General features: G+C 53.0%; 6 protein-coding genes across 6 annotated transcripts; 2 read left to right on the top strand and 4 right to left on the bottom strand.

The window, feature by feature from the left end:
* Window positions 1–82: 82 nt before the first annotated feature.
* Window positions 83–2182, bottom strand: AYO20_01094 (hypothetical protein; the record flags this gene model as incomplete). Its single annotated transcript, XM_022639401.1, has 1 exon — window positions 83–2182. The coding sequence occupies one exon, from the start codon at window positions 2180–2182 to the stop codon at window positions 83–85; it is 2100 nt and encodes a 699-aa protein (XP_022504709.1).
* Window positions 2183–2946: 764 nt separating this feature from the next.
* AYO20_01093 (hypothetical protein) lies at window positions 2947–3379 on the bottom strand (the record flags this gene model as incomplete). Its single annotated transcript, XM_022639400.1, has 2 exons — window positions 2947–3260; window positions 3319–3379. 2 exons carry the CDS (start codon window positions 3377–3379, stop codon window positions 2947–2949), a joined length of 375 nt encoding a protein of 124 aa, XP_022504708.1.
* Window positions 3380–3803: 424 nt separating this feature from the next.
* On the top strand, window positions 3804–5197 carry AYO20_01092 (hypothetical protein; the record flags this gene model as incomplete). The annotated part of the gene is made up of 2 exons (XM_022639399.1): window positions 3804–4892; window positions 4976–5197. The coding sequence occupies 2 exons, from the start codon at window positions 3804–3806 to the stop codon at window positions 5195–5197; spliced, it is 1311 nt and encodes a 436-aa protein (XP_022504707.1).
* A 1466-nt stretch (window positions 5198–6663) lies between these two features.
* Window positions 6664–9145, bottom strand: AYO20_01091 (hypothetical protein; the record flags this gene model as incomplete). The annotated part of the gene is made up of 2 exons (XM_022639398.1): window positions 6664–8600; window positions 8656–9145. The coding sequence occupies 2 exons, from the start codon at window positions 9143–9145 to the stop codon at window positions 6664–6666; spliced, it is 2427 nt and encodes an 808-aa protein (XP_022504706.1).
* Window positions 9146–12360: 3215 nt separating this feature from the next.
* AYO20_01090 (hypothetical protein) lies at window positions 12361–13497 on the top strand (the record flags this gene model as incomplete). Its single annotated transcript, XM_022639397.1, has 1 exon — window positions 12361–13497. One exon carries the CDS (start codon window positions 12361–12363, stop codon window positions 13495–13497), a length of 1137 nt encoding a protein of 378 aa, XP_022504705.1.
* Window positions 13498–14153: 656 nt separating this feature from the next.
* On the bottom strand, window positions 14154–17496 carry AYO20_01089 (hypothetical protein; the record flags this gene model as incomplete). Its single annotated transcript, XM_022639396.1, has 5 exons — window positions 14154–15614; window positions 15673–15796; window positions 16252–16361; window positions 16526–17289; window positions 17343–17496. The coding sequence occupies 5 exons, from the start codon at window positions 17494–17496 to the stop codon at window positions 14154–14156; spliced, it is 2613 nt and encodes an 870-aa protein (XP_022504704.1).
* Between the last annotated feature and the right edge of the window lie 428 nt (window positions 17497–17924).

The following is a 17924-nucleotide window of genomic DNA, read 5'->3' as shown; positions in this document are numbered from 1 at the left end:
CAAGGGATCCTGCAGAAATAGATGCCGGCTTTTCGCGAACGTCGTTGACCTCTGTCCATCTTCTCATCCCCTCTCTATTCCCTCAGGCTCTCAAGGCGTTGGTTCGAACCACGGGGGTAGCGTTCGCGGAGCTCGCAGGAGTACGGCTATTCTTGGCGTTGTGTGACTTCAACTTCTGAGAATGCCGTTCTCGCGCGAGCTCGATCGCCGTTTTCTTCTTCTCTGGCACCGATGCCTCCTTCGACGGCGCAGCCAATGTGCTGTGACTCTGGTGGTGGCCCTTGGCAAGACTGCGCCACTCACCAGGCCGTCGATGGTACAAGTCCATCGCCCAGTTCTTCCAAACGTTTCGGCCAAAGGGTGACTCTCGAAGTTGGGTTTCATTGCTGGAGAGTTCTCCGGCGAGTCGCTCTTTCATGAAATGAAGCCCGTCAGTGGCTGACCAGAGGGTATCAGCCACGTAAGAGCCAACAAGGTTTTGCGCTAGTTCGCCGATGTGTCCGTAGAAACGAGGGACAAATTCTCGTCTAAATTGCATGTTGGATTCTGTCGGAGACAAGGCAGATTGTACAACGCGCGAGGAAGCTGGATCCCGTGACATCGCCATCAGCACTTTGACATCCAGTGCCAGCATGCTGTTCTGCACTAGGGTGCAGGTTTTCGAAGTTTTGAGCATTGTCTGGGCCAAGAGAGAGCCATGGACATCAGTCTTTGTGGTTGACGTCTCTGCGCCTTTCTTCCCGTCGCGGTCTTTGGGGTGTTCTCCAGCCTCGACCGCTTGGAAGCCGAGAAGCATAGGTAGGAATTCGTTTCCGTCAGCGGTGTATTCGGACCTAATCACATCCGATACGTCCTGTAAATCCACACCTCGCAAAGCACATCGTTCAATCAGGACTCTGATTAGGCCGGTCCTCCGCCGCGAAATGAGGATTGGCAGCTCTGCTAAAATCAACTTCTTAGCTTCATCGAGGTCGTCTTTCCCCAGCCGTTCAAGAATCCTCATGGCGACATAACTTGCTGTGTCATTTTTTGAAATGCTGCCCAGACGTGGCTTCAGAACATTCTTGTAAAGCTTTTTGAATGTTTTGCCAGGGAGTTGCTTGACCAGAATCTCGACCAAATGTGAGCCGGTCGGATCATAAATTAGTCCAGATATGAATTTGGCGCTCTCAGACTCCTCCTCTAGCTCTTCGTCTGGCAACAATCTTTGAAAGACCGAGTTCTCCTCTGCTGTCTTGTTCTTGCCGGACGTTGAGAGTTCCACACGTAGGAGCAACTGTAAGACAGGATTGCCAGTCGGGTGTGTAGCTAATGCTCTCAGATAGGTCGTGTCCAACGCTGAAATTGCACTCTTGATTAACTTGTCAAGGGCGTTGCGGAAGCTTTTCGGTACGACCCGTTTGCTCTCAGATGCTCCGGTGTCTTTCTCGGCTGGTGCGTCCAGCTTTTCCTTTTTTTTACTCGCAACCATCGCTTTAAGCGAATCATCCTCTAACGATAGGCCCGAGAGGATGAGGAATAACACTCGGATGGTATGGGAAGCGAACCTGTCAGTGAGTAGAAAACCCATGTTTGGTTCGAGCTCCTCTGCAGCACCGAGAAACAGGCCTTCCATGGACATCAAGCCAGTCTCGTCGGCTTTATCGACCTGAGGCTCCCGTTCCACATGCTTCGCCACCTCCAGAAGAAGTGTCTCACAACAATGACTTCCAAATCGATGACGGACAAGATAGGTCAGGTTTCCAAGAAATTTGCTAAAAAGATGTCGCAACTGTTCAGGAGTTGACAACTTGATGATCTTCTCCAGATACCTTGAACAAGATTGACTAGACGCCACCTTCATTTCTTTGCCTTCAGTCTCTCTGTGCACTGCCTCGAGAAAAGTGGCACGATCTTCTGGGGATTCGAAATCGTTTGCGACGATTTTCGTGTTTACGTTGGCGTAATACTCTTGTTCTTCGGGGGTCAGGAGTCCGTGAAACTCGGTTTCTTCTAGCGGCTCCTGTATTCCTTGCGGCCGCTCGATATTGAAGCCGATGTAGTCATCCCCAGCATCACCCTCCACCACAGCTTCACCTGGGATTTCTTCGTCACGGGTATCTTCGATTTTGAGGCGCTTTGCAGATCTCTTTCCCTCTTTCTCCTGCTGCCACCTTCCCCGCTTTTTGACCTCGCGAGGCATTTTGAAGAGGCCCAACCGGTGTTGAGCAACGCTAGTGCTTGGGAGGGACTATTGGGCAACAAAGGACAGGTATGGAGGTGAAAACGCGAGGACAGGTTGAGAAGTCTGGAAGTACAAGGGAAAAATTAAGCCGCCAAGGCCGCTCCGCAAATCCACCAATCAAACCATATTTGGAGCAATTGCCCGCAGCCTTCAACGGCGCTTCAGCCTTGTCGTTGCGAGGCCAACGAGGCTGTACAAGTTTAAGACTCCTTTCATGGTGCGCAGCTACCGACTTCTGATTCGTCTCACACTGAACAATTTGCATCTTGAGGGTAAAAATGCCTGCTACATTCGTGTCACTGCACATATGCTATCGCCAGTGAGCACCGCAGCCGTGCGGTCTTGTTCCCCGAAACCCCTTTGTCTTTGTGCATCCCACATATCTGTCCGCTTTCGATCTCACCATCCTCAGTAGAGAGCTGAGTTGCCTTGAGATATATTGTTCGGGATGACACGGCGTGAGCGACAACACCGGAAAGTGTGGAGGGAGCTTTGCGTCCTACCAAGCATACACTGAGAACTCCCGGATGGACACATCCCACAGACAGAGTGTGGACGTCTGCTGCAGTCGCAGTCAGTCTTAAATGCAATGTCGACGGTCAATCGTGATTCCGGTAGTGAGTGGGTATTGAGTAGTATGCAGCATGCAAAGATGCTGTTGTTTTGTCAAAAACTGTCTCGGTGGTTCCCCCGTGCACCAAAGAATGTGTTCATTGTTTTCTTCAGCCTGCGCCCTGTTCCTGTGCGACCATTTGTATCTTTTGTTGGAGCTGCATCAGTTCGATCCTCGTCTTCTCGCTTCCCTCCTGCAGCTCCTTGATCCTGGCTTCCCGCCTGGTTATTTCCTTGTTGATGAAGTCGAGCCGACCGTCGACCGCATTTACAGCCTCCGTCTTGTCCTGCTTCAGCAGTACTGGGCCAACCAGCTTGTAGATGCCCGCATCATCGGATAAGGACGTGAACTCTTTCTGGACAGCCTTGTTTTCTTGCTGTTGCGCCTCGAGTTTTTGACGTGCTTCCACTGCGGTTTGTAGATCTATAGCTCAAAAGTTAGAACATCGGAAGAGGCGTGTCTGGGGCATTCTATATCCGACCGTCTTGGAATTTTTGCAGAGCTTCGGACAAAGCCTGCAGCTTGTTTCTGTCTTCTTCCATGGCGTGCCGGTCTCGAAGCGAATCTGATTGCGACGAGAAGATTTGTAACAGATTTGTACGTGCCTGGAATGGGAAACCGTATTAGCGCGCAGGGCGATTCGCGGGGCAAATGCCGGTGCGCCATCTCCATCTCCATTTCCATCCCACCTTCACCTTTGCTGCTTTTGTCACGACTCTACGCCCTTCTTACCCTGGCGTTCAGGCGACTCTGAGACTCGACTCCTAGACCTTGGTATAGCTGTGCAGAACCGGGGCACCGAACCCTCTCATTCGTCTCAATTGCTGCCTGAGGGCCGTCATCAATAAGACCTCGCCGCTTGTTTACCCCGACTGCATCTGCTCGAGATACCTCCATAACCACGCCTATTCGACGTTTTGCTCCTATTTTGTCCCGATATCTAGCTTCAAAGCTTCGCTACCCGGCATGTCTAACACCGACTTTCTCGGCCGCGCAATCGACACGGTTAAAAAAGCCATTGAGCTTGACACCGCCGGTTCCTACGAACAAGCCTACCAACAGTACTATGCCGCCCTCGAACTCTTCATGCTGGCCCTGAAATGGGAAAAGAATCCAAAGTCAAAGGAAATGATCCGTGCAAAGGCGGGCGAATACATGGATCGAGCAGAGAAACTCAAAGCGCACATCCAGACCAACGACTCGTCTAATCGCAAAAAGCCCGCTGCCATGGGAGTAAATGGAAAAGCGGTCAACGGCGCCGGGAAAGGAGAAGCGGGAGACAAGGACGAAGAAGATGCCGACTCAAAGAAACTCCGTGGACAATTAATGGGGGCGATCCTGACAGACAAACCGAATGTCAAATGGGAGGACGTCGCCGGCCTAGAGGGCGCAAAGGAAGCACTGAAGGAGGCTGTCATCCTACCTATCAAATTTCCCCATCTATTCCAGGGCAAACGGCAACCTTGGAAAGGCATATTACTCTACGGGCCTCCCGGTACGGGTAAATCATACCTTGCAAAAGCCGTGGCAACAGAGGCAAATAGCACATTCTTCAGCGTGAGTTCGTCGGATTTGGTGAGTAAATGGATGGGTGAGTCGGAACGGCTGGTCAAGCAACTCTTCAACATGGCAAGAGAAAACAAGCCGGCAATCATCTTTATCGACGAGGTTGATGCCCTGTGTGGACCTCGAGGCGAAGGCGAATCCGAAGCGTCAAGACGTATCAAAACGGAGCTTCTCGTGCAGATGGACGGTGTGGGAAAGGATTCCCGTGGTGTCCTGATTCTCGGCGCTACAAATATCCCCTGGCAGTTAGATGCTGCCATCCGCCGACGTTTCCAACGAAGAGTGCATATATCTTTACCGGACAAACCGGCACGGATGCGGATGTTTGAGCTCGCCGTCGGAGATACGAAATGCGAGATGACACAGGCGGACTACAAGACGTTGGCAGACTTAAGTGAAGGCTATTCAGGGAGTGATATAAGCATTGCAGTGCAAGATGCATTGATGCAGCCCGTGAGGAAGATCCAAACAGCCACACATTACAAAAAGGTAAGTTCGACCACCTTCCCAAGCCCTTGTTCGTTTCTGCACTCCAAGACCAGCTGCTAATCAATGCCGATGGCGGAAACTAGGTCGTGGTTGACGGCGTTGAGAAACTTACGCCGTGTTCCCCTGGCGACCCTGGCGCAATGGAGATGACCTGGGTGGACGTCGAGTCGGAAAAACTCCTCGAACCTCCGTTAACCGTGAAGGATTTCATCCGCGCAATAAAAGCGAGCAGGCCGACTGTATCTGCAGAGGACTTGAAGAGGAACGCCGAATGGACGGCCGAATTTGGAAGCGAGGGCGCATAGCGCGCCATGCGAACGACGGAAGAATGAAGAGATAGAACTTTTGTATGGGAGGGAAGTACGAAGACGACGATTAGCAAATGTCATTTTGGCCGGTTTTGGGGACTTGGGAAAGAAAGGGACGAGCAAAGGGGCGTTTTTTCCAGGTCTTGTTTGCAGGTGAGGGCTGTGCTCCACGTGCTGGCCATGTTCCTCGGAGCGCAAGTGAGCAAGTGAGCGGTACTGAATACAACATGCAACATGAATCGGATGTTATTGGACGATCAATGTCTCGTATAAACAAACCAACTCTGTCTGGACAAATACCATACCCCATGCATGTCTGGCCGTCACAACAACAGCCGTGAAAAAAAGCCTTGGAAAAATGACATGGCGTGGCTTTGCCAGCCTTGCCAGCCTCGAGCAAGCCTTCTTCACCTGTCTGCATTCCGGAGGAGTTGGAAGAGATGGCAGGGGAAAAGAAAGCGAAAAACAGGACCAGAAAAAGAGTCCAAGATCGCGTGATGGCAGAGATATCTGTCGTTGCGGATGGGAGAACATTCGATTCGATGCAGGACCGTTGAATGGTACGGTTTCCTTGTCTGAAGGGTCTTGTTCGTCCTTTGCCTCTGTGTTGGTTGTCTGTATGTGTATCTATCACCGTCGTCCAACCCACGCATAGTCCCTCCTCATACATACCTACATACCTTGGCGCTCTCGCACTCGCACCCGTATATCCTTATATCAAGGACGTTCCAGCACCGATTCCACTCCACTGGCTGGGGACTCATTCCTTCATTCATCTTTGTCAAAGGAGCCCAAGGCAAACAGATAGCTATGGTATGCATATACTTACCAGTCGTGTATTTCTGACGAAAGGGTGAGGCATCATCCTCTATCCATCTATCCATCCATCTATCTATCCATCTATCTATCCATCTATCTATCCATCTCTCCATCCACCCGTCCATCCTAACCACAACAGTCCTCTCCTCACCAAGGCGTTGTATGTATTTTGACAAACAGTGTAAATGTATAAATTCATCTCTTCTCTTCTCTATCTATCTATATCTCTAACGTAACTGGCGGCGAATCATGTACGGATATTGCAGTGGTTGCGGTCAGGAAAAATCGACACTGCACAACTGAACTGAGAGCCCCGGCCGGGTCTTAACAAGTCACAAAGATCAGATGCTGAGTCAATTATCACCAAATTTCCTTTTTCTCTCTCTCTCTAAAAAAAGTGTCCAGCCCAAACCATCTTCCTTCCCTTCGTGCATAACACTCTACCCTAATCATTATATTCCATCTCCCCGCCCATTCTTCGTTGCGAGTCGCGAGCGCGCACAATCAAGTTTCGTGAATCATATCGCCTTTTGGTACGAGATCCCATGCCCTCGTCGGCAGCAGCACCGGCAGACTGCGAGTCCATGTCCGTGGCGATCTCGTTTGCTTTTCGTTTAGCCACCCGAGGCCGCATGACCAGAGACTTAAAAGGGCCAGACCCACTTCCTGATCTCTTCTGGGTCGATACCCTCGTTGAACGCTGCCGTGCGATACTTGATCTGTGAGCTCAGCAGCTTCTCTCTGGCACTGGCACCCTTGTTGCCCAGCTCAGGCATCCTGTCGAGTGCTTCAATGGCGAGACTGAAGCGATCGGTGCGGTTGCGGATGGCGAGCTCGAGAGGAGTGTCAATGTTACCCTTCTCGTTGTAGCCGCGCACGTGGAGGTTGGCTTGGCTGGGTCGCTGGGCCGTCAGACGGTGAATGAGCCAGGGGTATGAGTGGAAGTTGAAGATGACGGGCCTGTTGGGCGTGAAGATGGCCTCAAATTCTCGTTGGGACATGCCATGAGGGTGGTCGTGCTCGGGGATCAGCTTGAACAGATCCACCACATTGACAAAACGAATCTTGAGCTCCGGAATGTACTCTCGGAGCAACGCCGTCGCGGCCAGTGATTCCATGGTCGGGACGTCGCCGCAAGATGCCATGACGACGTCGGGCTCTTGCCCTTGGTCGTTGGAGGCCCAGTCCCAGATGCCGGCACCCTTGGTGCAGTGCTCGATGGCTGCGTCCATGTCGAGATATTGCAAGTGATTCTGCTTGTCGGCAACAATGACGTTGACGTAGTTGCTGCTTCGGAAGCAATGGTCCATCACCGACAGGAGACAGTTTCCATCAGGTGGCAAATAGATGCGGACAACCTCTGGGGACTTGTTGCAGACGACGTCCAGGAATCCGGGATCTTGATGGGTGAAGCCGTTGTGGTCTTGCCGCCAGACGGTGGCCGTCAACAGGATATTGAGAGAGGCAATCTTAGCACGCCATTCGACCTCGAGGCACTTCTCAATCCACTTGCAGTGCTGGTTGACCATCGAGTCGATGATGTGAATGAATGGCTCGTAGCTGTTGAGCAATCCATGGCGCCCAGACAGGAGGTAGCCTTCGAGCCAACCTTCGACGGTATGTTCACTGAGCATCTCCATGACACGACCGTTGAAAGCCAGATTGCCACCATCTTCATCTTCTTCAAAGTATTCGCCCATCCACACTTTCTTACCGGCCTCGTAGACTCCGCCAAGCTTGTTGGACTCGGTTTCATCTGGACCAAAAAGACGGAAGTTGTGTGGGTTCTTTGCAATGATGTCTCGCAGGAAGACGGCCATGTTCGACATGCTGGGTGCTTCGGTTATACCTCCTTTCTCGCAGGCCAGCTTGTACTCACGGAAGTCGGGCATGAGCAGCGGCTTCTTCAAGATACCACCATTGGCGACAGGGTTGGCACTCATCCGCCGGTTACCCTCCGGAACCAGCTTCTTCAGAGTTGGGACCAGTTTTCCTTCCTTACCAAAATACTGCTCGGGGGTGTAGCTCTTCATCCACTGTTCAAGGAGTTTCAGGTGCTCGGAGCTAGACGCGACATCTGGCAGGGGGATTTGATGGGCTCGCCAGAAGCCTTCAAGGTAGTGTCCATCCACGGTTCGTGGGCCAGTCCAGCCTTTCGGGCTTCGAAGGACGATCATGGGCCACAGAGGTCGGAACGCCTTTCCTGATTCGCGTGCCTTCTTCTGGTGGGCTCGAATCTCCACGACACACTTCTCCAAGGTGGCAGCCATGGCCTGGTGCATGCTCAAGGGATCACTGCCTTCGACGAAGTACGGAGTCCAGCCGTAGCCGATGAACAGCGCCTCCAGCTCTCGGTGGCTGATACGGGCGAGCACAGTGGGGTTGTTGATCTTGTAGCCATTGAGATGGAGAACAGGGAGAACAGCACCGTCGGTGATGGGATTGAGGAATTTGGTGCTATGCCAGCTGGTAGCCAACGGACCAGTCTCGGACTCACCATCACCGACCATGGTCAGAGCGATCAGATTCGGGTGGTCGAAAACGGTGCCAAAGGCATGTGAAACACTGTAGCCCAGCTCACCTGGCCAGTATGTCAGCTGCTGCGGGCAATGAGATTGTGGTTTGGGTCAACTCACCTCCTTCGTGCAAACTCCCAGGCGTCTCAGGGGTAGCATGGCTACCGATGCCCCCGGGAAAGGAAAACTGCTTGAAGAATTTCCGCATGCCTTCTTCATCTTCGGATTTATCCGGGTAAACTTCGCTATAGACACCCTCCAGATAGGCCTGAGAGATCACCGCGGGGGCTCCGTGTCCGGGGCCGGAGATGAAGATAACATCGAGATCATACTTTTTGATAAGGCGATTCATGTGGACATAGGTGAAAACTTGACCAGCATCGGACCCCCAGTGCCCGAGGAGCCTGGCTTTCAAGTCTTCGACCTTGAGTGGCTCTTTGAGCAGGGCATTCTTCTTGAGATAAAGCATGCCAAGGCAGAGATAAAGACTGGCTCGCATATAGTCATCATGGAGCTTCAGCTCGTCGCTGCCGAGAGGCTCACCCTTGACGGTCGAGCGGGCTGTGCCAAAGGGCGAGATGCTCTCGACAGAGACATCCGTGGAAGACATGATGGAGGGAGGGGAAGAGACGGAAGAAGACGGTGGCCGATTCTGCGTGGGAAATCTATGAGGAAGGAAACGCAGGTAAAGGAAAGGTGTGCGGGCGGTGACAAGACGAAGATGAGGGTGTGAAGAGAGGAGAGAGAGCTCGAGGTGACGACAGCCGGAAGTGAAGGAAGGTTTATATAGCTGTAGTCAGTGATGATCACATCTTCAGCCTACAGATGCTACGTATCATACAAGAAACCCGGGCGTAACGGACAGCGGCAGGCACCGTGGATTCATCCATTGCTAATCTAAGCGGCGGCGGTCGAGGAGCATTGTGATGGGGATGAGCGACATGTTTTTACCATTCTCGCTTTCTTGTCCTCTCGCCTCCAGTTATGCACCAAGTCGGTTGCATCAGAGTGCATTCAATGCGAGCTGCTCAATCCCTGCACGTGTCCGAACAAGGTTACAAGTGGGTGTGTGGGAAGCGGTATGAGTGATCCGAAGCATATGCTTGGAAGGGGGAGCTGCACCGTGAGCAAAGCTGACTGTTCCTCCTCTTTTCCCATTGCCCAGCTGGATGGATGGATTCAAGGAAAAGGTTCAAGGCGATGGGCGTAGACGCGATCAAAGACTGGCGGAGCTACCTGACATAGCCAATGCAAGGAGGACAAGGATGTCAGGATACGAGAGGACGTTTGAGTGAGGACTGTGGGAGGAGCTTCTGGAGGAGGGAGGGGCAGCTTGGACGAATGACGGTGCCTCAAAGCGGCCCTTTTGCAGTTTTGGAAACAAGGTCACCACAGAAGCTGGCAGGGGAATATGCCGCTGACATGATCTGATCGTAAGGGATTGGCCAAGAAACATAAAGATCGCAACATCAGGAGATGGGATAAACTTCAACTGGCGCAACATGTGAGGATGCTGTTCGATACAGAGGGCTTTCGCGGCCTCAAAATGTTTTTCGGGTGGTGTGAGGCGCAAATACATCACCGCCCGCTTCGGGTATAGCGGTATTTATGGTGCTCCATCCCTGCATACCCAGTCCGCGTGGTGCTCGGCTGTCCGGATTCTCATGCTCGGTAGTCACTCCTACTGCATTTAGTGTCTTGACCACCGATTGACTTTTGGTCAATTCCTGAATTGCCCATGTTCTGGATTCTTGTCCAGATAACGGCGAGATCTACGAGAGGATCAAAGGACAACTAACACACTGGGGAGCTGGCCGACGGATTGCACTTTTGCGCTGCCATGTGCTACACGGGGAAAAAAGACCGACAAGGCTAAAATACCGCAGCTCGAGTAGGGTCGATGCGAGGCGGGGACAACACCTCTGTATCAACTCTCTCGCAGTTCCCAACGTTCCAGTGAGTGAAACAGGACAAGTATACAGTTGCCAAATTAAAGCTCAATCCCACCCTGCTATCTCTTCAACTCTGTCTCCTGACCCCCAGGATCATGCGCAGCGCAGTGGAAGCGAGGTCTGTATCCCGTACTGACAAAACAGTTCTCTTTCCATCCAAGACTCGTTGCTTGAACATGTGGACGTTACCTCGAGGCTTGGATCTTGTTGTTCAGGATCTATCCGCTCCCAAAGTTCAACAAACACTAAACCTCGTTATGCAAGATTGCCGGGACCTGCGTCGATCAGGTCTTTAACGAAAGTATCCGGGTCTGATCCGACACCATCAAGAGGTGCTGTGCATGTGGCGGATACAGCCGTGCGATCACATCTGATCCGTTCCTGTGCCGTACGGGCGATCGAGGCAGGGGTCACTTTACCGAGGGGATTCTGGTGTCTGGAAGAGGGGTTTCCATCTTGAAGTGGAAACGACAAATCGTCGTGCTGTGCTGGCAAGAGCCGATGGAAAATGACTGCTTTTCTATTGGCCGGGTCGAGACGCTGGGTCTCGTGCTTGACGGGTTGACCTTGGCCTATTCCTAAGAGGCGAACATGTGAGCATTTCTCCTTCGGACGTGACCCTGGCCGCTAGCGAGCTTCTTCAGCGTTGGAGGCTTGCAGCTTACCCCTGGTCAAATAGCTGCGGGTGATATAGCTCACCTGTTTGCCACGGTCTGGGCGATTGTGAGGGAGAGGTCCATCTCTAGTAGCTTGTCTCTCCTCCACCTTTGGGAAAAAGAGCATGTCAGTTGTTCGGTGAGTGGTGACAGCGACGAGACGCGGGCAGTGCCATGGATCTTTCAAAGGTTCAGGACCGGTAGGTTTCATTTCTTGTTCTTCTCTTGTTGTTGGCGGTATTGGTAACTTGGGAGATGAGTGCCTTGTCTGGCGCAGGCTGAGTATGAGGATGATTTTGTTCCCACGGCTGCGTCACTTTCTCGAGGTTTGATGACGAGGTCGTCAATGCCTGGTGGCAGCTGTGAACGCCTGTTGTGTACCTACTAGGCACACCTGACAAGTTCAGTTCTGGACCACCCAGTGAACTATCGACCCAGCTTTTGTTTCCGTCTGGCACCTCTTTGGCATTTCTCCTTGGAACCTGCCAGCTCAATGACTTGCAGCCAACACTTACTCAGAGCTGGAGACATAATGGCTCAGCTGCCCTTGACAATATGTATGGACAGCCCTTATCTGATCAAGATGAGTGACGCGCTGGTGAGGTTGAGGTTTCTTCACACTTCACCCTCCACCCTCGACAGACTGCGGTCAATATTGCGTGTCGTTGGCATCTTCATCAAGCGACGAGGCATTCATTGTCCGCATCGTCGTCTCCGAGCCCTCGGAAGGCGACGTTATCCAATATCGAAGCTCAGCATACAAGATAGATAGTGTCTTTTGTTGAGAGAGTCAATGGCACTTGCATATCTCTCTTGCCTGTTCCGGAGATGGTGTTGGGATCTGCGGGGTTGATTTGCTCGGCGGACTTGAGCACCGCTTTGCGCAGTTGCGCAGTTATCAATTGCCAACTCAATTTGGTCCATCCCATCAATCATTTACTGCAATTCAGTCCATGAACCCCTCGACTCCAAGGCTCTCCTCGTGTCCCTCCGGCTCTCTCTTGCCTTTCTCGTCTTATCACAAACACACGCCACGAATGCCTGACAGGCGCCTCGCCGCGTCCACTCCTGTGTCTTACTCATGCTATAGGTATAAAGCCATCCATCTTCACCCTCCCTCACCAAGGTAATCGTTCGTTCTTCATCTCTGTCCTCGTGCTCGTTCTCTCCCCTTGTATCTTCTTGTCTTGTGCGAGTCGATTCTCACTACTTTCACCATGGCTACCACCACAACCACCACCACCACCCTCACCCAAGTTCTCTCCTCCGACCCCCCTGCTTCCGAGCCTCAGTACTATGGAAAGCTGCGTTACATTCCTGAGGGTCAAACCCCCACCCCGTCTCCTCACAACTTCCATCTCCCTGCTATGGCTGAGTTTGGTGACGTCCGACTGCAACCTCTTATCGACATGCGGCCAGTCCCAACCATCGCGGAACTGCCAAAGGCGAAGGAGGGCGCCGCTCAGCTTGATACCCACGGTTTCACTGCCCTACGTCACCCCACAACCATGAATGCGCCCCCTTATAGCCGCGCGAGCTGGAGTGACCCCAAACTCCTCAAGGAACTCTACGTGCCCGAGACGGAGGAGATGGTCAAACAAGTCACCGGCGCAAAGACCGTCATCACTGAAGCTCTTCTATTGCGCAGCGCCATCTGGTCCGAAGCGGACGCTCTCGCTACACATGCAGGCCATGGGGACCAAAAGGAAGAACAGCAGCCGCCAGAGAAGTCGCAGGAGGAGAAGGAACTCGAACTCGGCTTCCCCCAGTTCATTGGTTTCTCCAAGCAACACGGTGGTGCCAGTCCTGCCCCCAAAGTCCATCTGGACTATGCCCCCAATGGTGCGCGGATGCATTTGAGGAAGTATCACCCCACCATGACGGCCACTGCGCAGCCCATCATCGATGCAGAGGAGAAATTGCTGGCACAAGGCAAATCGTTGAGAGAGGAGTACGCCGAATCCGGTCTGGGACCTCGCTGGGCACTGTACTCCATCTGGCGGCCCTTGAAGCGTGTCCGCCGTGATCCCCTCGCCCTGGGCGATGCGCGTACCTTCCTCGAGAGCGACTACGTCCCCGTCATTGTGAAGACACCCAACCTCGGCATCTCCCCAGACTCAAAGGAAACACACGACACAGAATCATACCTTGCCCACTGGTCGTCGGGACAGAAATGGTACTTTATCAGCCAGCAAGAGCCTGAGGAGGTCTTGGTCATTAGCCTTTTCGATAGCAATCGCGACAAGGAGACCGTCGCCGCCGGCGGAACCCTGCATTCCAGCGTTGATCTGCCCGGAACCGAGAATGAAGAGCCGAGGGAGAGCCTGGAGCTCCGATGTCTCGCCATATGGTAAGGTGTGTGTCATAGGTGCCGAGATGGACGGGGGTTGGCATATATGATATCCCTGGAAGCTACGTGGATGGTGGAGTTATGGGGACGATGGGGAACTGCGGCTGTGCAGGACGGCTATATGGAACATTTGGACGTGTCTGCCCACCTGGATTCCCTGGTTATATATGTATGTAGGGTGCGATAGAGCCATGTAGTCTTTTGATAAGGTCCGAGACCTTTTTGATAGTTTCGTTTGCTTCTTTTTTTGGGTCTGAGCGTGTGTCACTTTGTGACACCTGTCTGCAGGTACACCCACCCATCTGTGAGCTACTAATAATTGGCCTATTAAAGCGCTGTGCACCCAGCGCTACTATACATGGATCCTTCGTCGCCGCCGTGGTATAGGTAGTCCTCTTCTGAGACTGCCTTGACTGCCCATGCAGTCTCTAGTCCAAAACGGGTGGAAGGATGAACCGACCAACCGAATCAACCACTCACGGCCCACCAAGCGACTGCGAGTGTCTGCTACCGGCATACCTACCAGCCAGCCATGGCGCGGCGGCGCGGCGTGGCGTGTGCATGCACGATCTCCCCTTCTCGGGGAGGAAGGATCCTCCATCCCTATTTCCACAAGGGCTTGTAGGTCAAGCCTTTGGATTAGATATAATTGTGTAGTTGTTATTGTTTGAGAGCTATGCCGATCGAGTTGAGGTACTGACATTTCTTTCTGACGGAGGCGCTGACCTCGGCCATGCCCGTCGTGTCGGCCGTGTCGAAGAACATTCGCAGCCAGTCTGTTGTTGCTGCGGCGGCACCATCACCGCCCTCCTCATCGGAGAGGGTAAATTCTTGCCATGTCGGGGCTCCCTGAAGCCTGAACGGGTTCGGGTCCAGCGTGCGGATGAAGCTGATCCAGTAGCTCTGCATCAACTGGACGATCCACGCGTTGGGACCACCACGACGATAGCTCGGCGGGCTCGCGCCGTTGGTGTTCTCGGGACCCCAGATGGCGGATAGCTCGACCGTGTGCGGCACCCCCAGGCCCTGGCGGACCTGCGAGGCGTCCTGCACGTTGTACCAGTAGTTCCAGTTTCCCGACACGCCGTAGCGCGCGTAGCTCGCCGCGATGAACAGGTTCGGGCACATGTACCTCATGTCGCCGTAGGCGTTGGAGACTTGGCGCCACCAGGAGCCCGAGTTGGGGAATTGCGGGCCATTGTTGGGATAGAGCTCGTCGATGCGCTGCAGCTGGTCGGCCGTCAGGTCCGGGAACTGGTCGTGCAAGAACGTGTTGGACTGGGCCAGGCTGGATGTCCCCCGCGGGGTGAAGACTGTCCCGCCGTTGGTGTCGTCGCCAAACAGCACGGGGATCCGCAGGAACTTGCCGCTGTCAAAGGCAGCGTAGGTGTAGTTTCGAATCATTTCGTCGTCAATGACGGGATTCCACATATAGAGAGGCGGGTTTCTGGCTCCCGGATACGGCAGATTGTGGTTTTGGGCCTGGAACTCTGCCGTTGTCTTTGAGCGGAGACACGACACAGTGGTGTCCTTGCCAGTTGAACCCTGACTCGTGGTGCGAGATGTGCAGCCCAGACTCTCCACCAAGTGGTCATATTGGTACTGACTTTCCTCGACAGTCAATATGGGCGCGAAACTGACGGATTCGGCGGCTGCGGCGACAAATAACCCGTCATTTCGCCCGCCATATGCTGTCAAATGGTAGGCGATGGATGCAGCGCCGGCGGAATCTCCCCCAAGAACAACATGCTTTGGATCTCCGCCGAAATGAGTAATGTACTTTTGCACCCAATCGAGCGCTTTGCGCTGGTCTAATAAACCGTTGTTCAAGGTGGCAGATGGTGATTCTTGAATCTCACGACTGGCAAGGAACCCATACGGTCCCACGCGATAGTTAAAGGTCACAACGATCATCCCATGCCCGGATACGGAGACCAGGCCGCTGCCATTGTAATTTGCATTTGAGTTGAAGTTGAAACCACCCCCTTGGATGAAGAAGTAGACGGGCAGTTTCGAGGTGTTGGTTGCCTGAGTCGGAGCATAGACGTCCAGGAAGAGACAGTCTTCGGACAAGCTTGGGTCACGAGGATTGTTGCCCGTCCCAAAGCAGATGTCACCGTGCTGAGGTTATGGTCAGCGATGTCTGAGCTTTGAACAATTGAGTGGGATTGGAAGTCACCTTATTAGCCTGCTGAGTGCCATGGACGATGGGCGGGTCTTGGGGCGCTGCGAATCTCAAAGGTCCCGTTGGGGCTGCGGCATATCGCATCCCAAGCCATTGAGTGATGCCATTTGCGAGAGCCCTGCCTTTATAAGAGGCGTAGTCAAGGTGGACTAACTCATTGGTAGCTAACACTGTCGAGACACAACACAACAGGAGAATTGGGAGCATCGTCGACTTCAAGTGTAGAGCTCCAAGCTGTGGATGCGCGCGTCTGCGAGCTGGCGATAATGATCATCGAGCCACACCTCTGGAGCACCAGTGAGAGTTCATCCTGGCCAACTTTTTATTTAAATATCCAGTCTTCAATAAATTCCGCAACCTCTTCTTCTTCCGTGAGTCAGCCACGGCTTGAATACTGGTGCTTACAACAGAGATAATTCGTGACGCGACGACGCGAGGCGCAGTGCATAATAGGATAATCAACCATGGTTTGGGAGGGTCTTTTCAAAGGCGGTAACAGAGACCTTGCTGGCCCAAAAAGCTTCCGTGGGTGAGCAACGTGGTAAGAATGTATGTAGCAAAGGTACTCGGTACTGCAAGGGGTAGTCGGGTGTTTCGGTTTCACGCGGCGATTCCCCGGCTTCGTCCCAGTCCCACCCAAGTCCCGCGTCATCAGCGGCCGCAGGCAATGCGTCACCATCAGGCTAGAGAGGCCGAGTGCAGCGGGATAAGTCCGCGACAGGTTGATAGCACTGGTGACAGTTGTATAGCAGCTTAGAAATGTCCTCCCCAGCAACGTCTTTTTGGGATAACAGCTGTGTCGATTCGAGAAAGCGCAAGGATGGCTGGAGTGGTCTCAATAAGATACAGCATCGGCAATTCCCGCTTTGACGACGTCCCAGTTGATTCCCCCGATTTCATCACCCTTCAGCCTGCCCAGCACATTTGGGTCGCTAGTTGACCTGCCCATAACGATTCTCCTGGCCACGAGCGAGTCCTTTGCGCCCGGCAGCTTGGAAGCTGCGCCGTCCAGTATGCAACGCTCGAACCAGACCTCCTCCTGCACGGTCAATGGCAGCCCAACCAGAAGCGTTGCCCGCTCCGACCGAGCACGACCAGGGCTGTCCTGAAGTACGGCCACCACCAGCTTCTCAAACAGTATTTGATGTTTTGTCTCGTCTTGTCTCTGTGCGAAATAATACGCTTCCACCAGGTTGTTACTTATGATCAAATCATAATATGCCTCGAGAACTGCCGGATCTTCCAGTGGTGGAGACATAGCAATGTAATAGGCCATTGCTAAGGGAGGCTCGCATTTTGGATGTCGCAGGAGGGTAAGGAGGATCTCGTCGGTGAAGGTCGGGGTCAGGGAGGGGTCTGTGAGGTGTTCGAGGGCACGAGAGAACTGAGCGTGGTCGAGTTCCCACAACCCGGCCACCAGAAGCTGCCATCTTTGAGGGAGATATGTTCTTCGGGCAAAGTTCGAGTCGGCATTGGGCAACTGGCGACAGTCTCGGAGCAGGTAGTAGAGAAGGGCAAGTTTCTGTTCATCGGGAGCGGTCGACTGAACAATCTTGGACCACAAATTGCGCAGATCCTGGTTGGATCGAGGTGGATAGTTATTCCTTGCAGCTGATAATTGATCAGTAACTCTGACAAATGTTGATGCAAAGTGAAGGCCTCACGTCTTGTAAGGCCAATGGTCTTCCAGATGCGGTCAAAGAATAGCTGGTCACCGAATTCCTTGCGGTGTTTGAGGATACTCTCAACCGTTCGGGTGTCATAAGCATAGTCGGTCTTTGGCTGAAAGACTGCGTCAAAGTCGTGCCAGTCGAGCATCTTGGACGGTCGGCAGCAGGTTCCGCTGGGGGATCTGTTGTCTAATCCGAGGTGAGTTGAGTTGATTAGTTTCCGAAGACTTCACTTTCGCTTCATGTGTTGCATGTGAATCGCGAATCGCGTCTGGCATCAACATTCTTCTCCGCACCGATCACGTGACTGCCATCGTGGCCTGGCCCAATTCTCTCAAACTCAGACAGAAGCGACAAACTCAATCCTCATCCTTTACCCCAAATGCTTCGTCGACACTTCCGCGGTTGTCTCGCTATCAGCGGAGCGTTGGGACACCGAGTCGGGAACCCCGCGCAGTTGCATAATGCCAATTGATCCACACGCTCAAAGAGTCTTCGTAAATACAAAAGAGGCAATGACCCGAGGTGAGATCCGTTCACCCAGTTTGTTTTCTTCATAGCTATATAAAGAGGTTT

This window comes from Fonsecaea nubica, assembly GCF_001646965.1.
Source record: "Fonsecaea nubica strain CBS 269.64 chromosome Unknown Scaff4, whole genome shotgun sequence".
Taxonomy (NCBI): Eukaryota; Fungi; Ascomycota; class Eurotiomycetes; order Chaetothyriales; family Herpotrichiellaceae; genus Fonsecaea; species Fonsecaea nubica.
The sequence above is the reverse complement of the archived record's forward strand: the minus strand, read 5'-3'. Positions and strand labels throughout refer to the sequence as shown.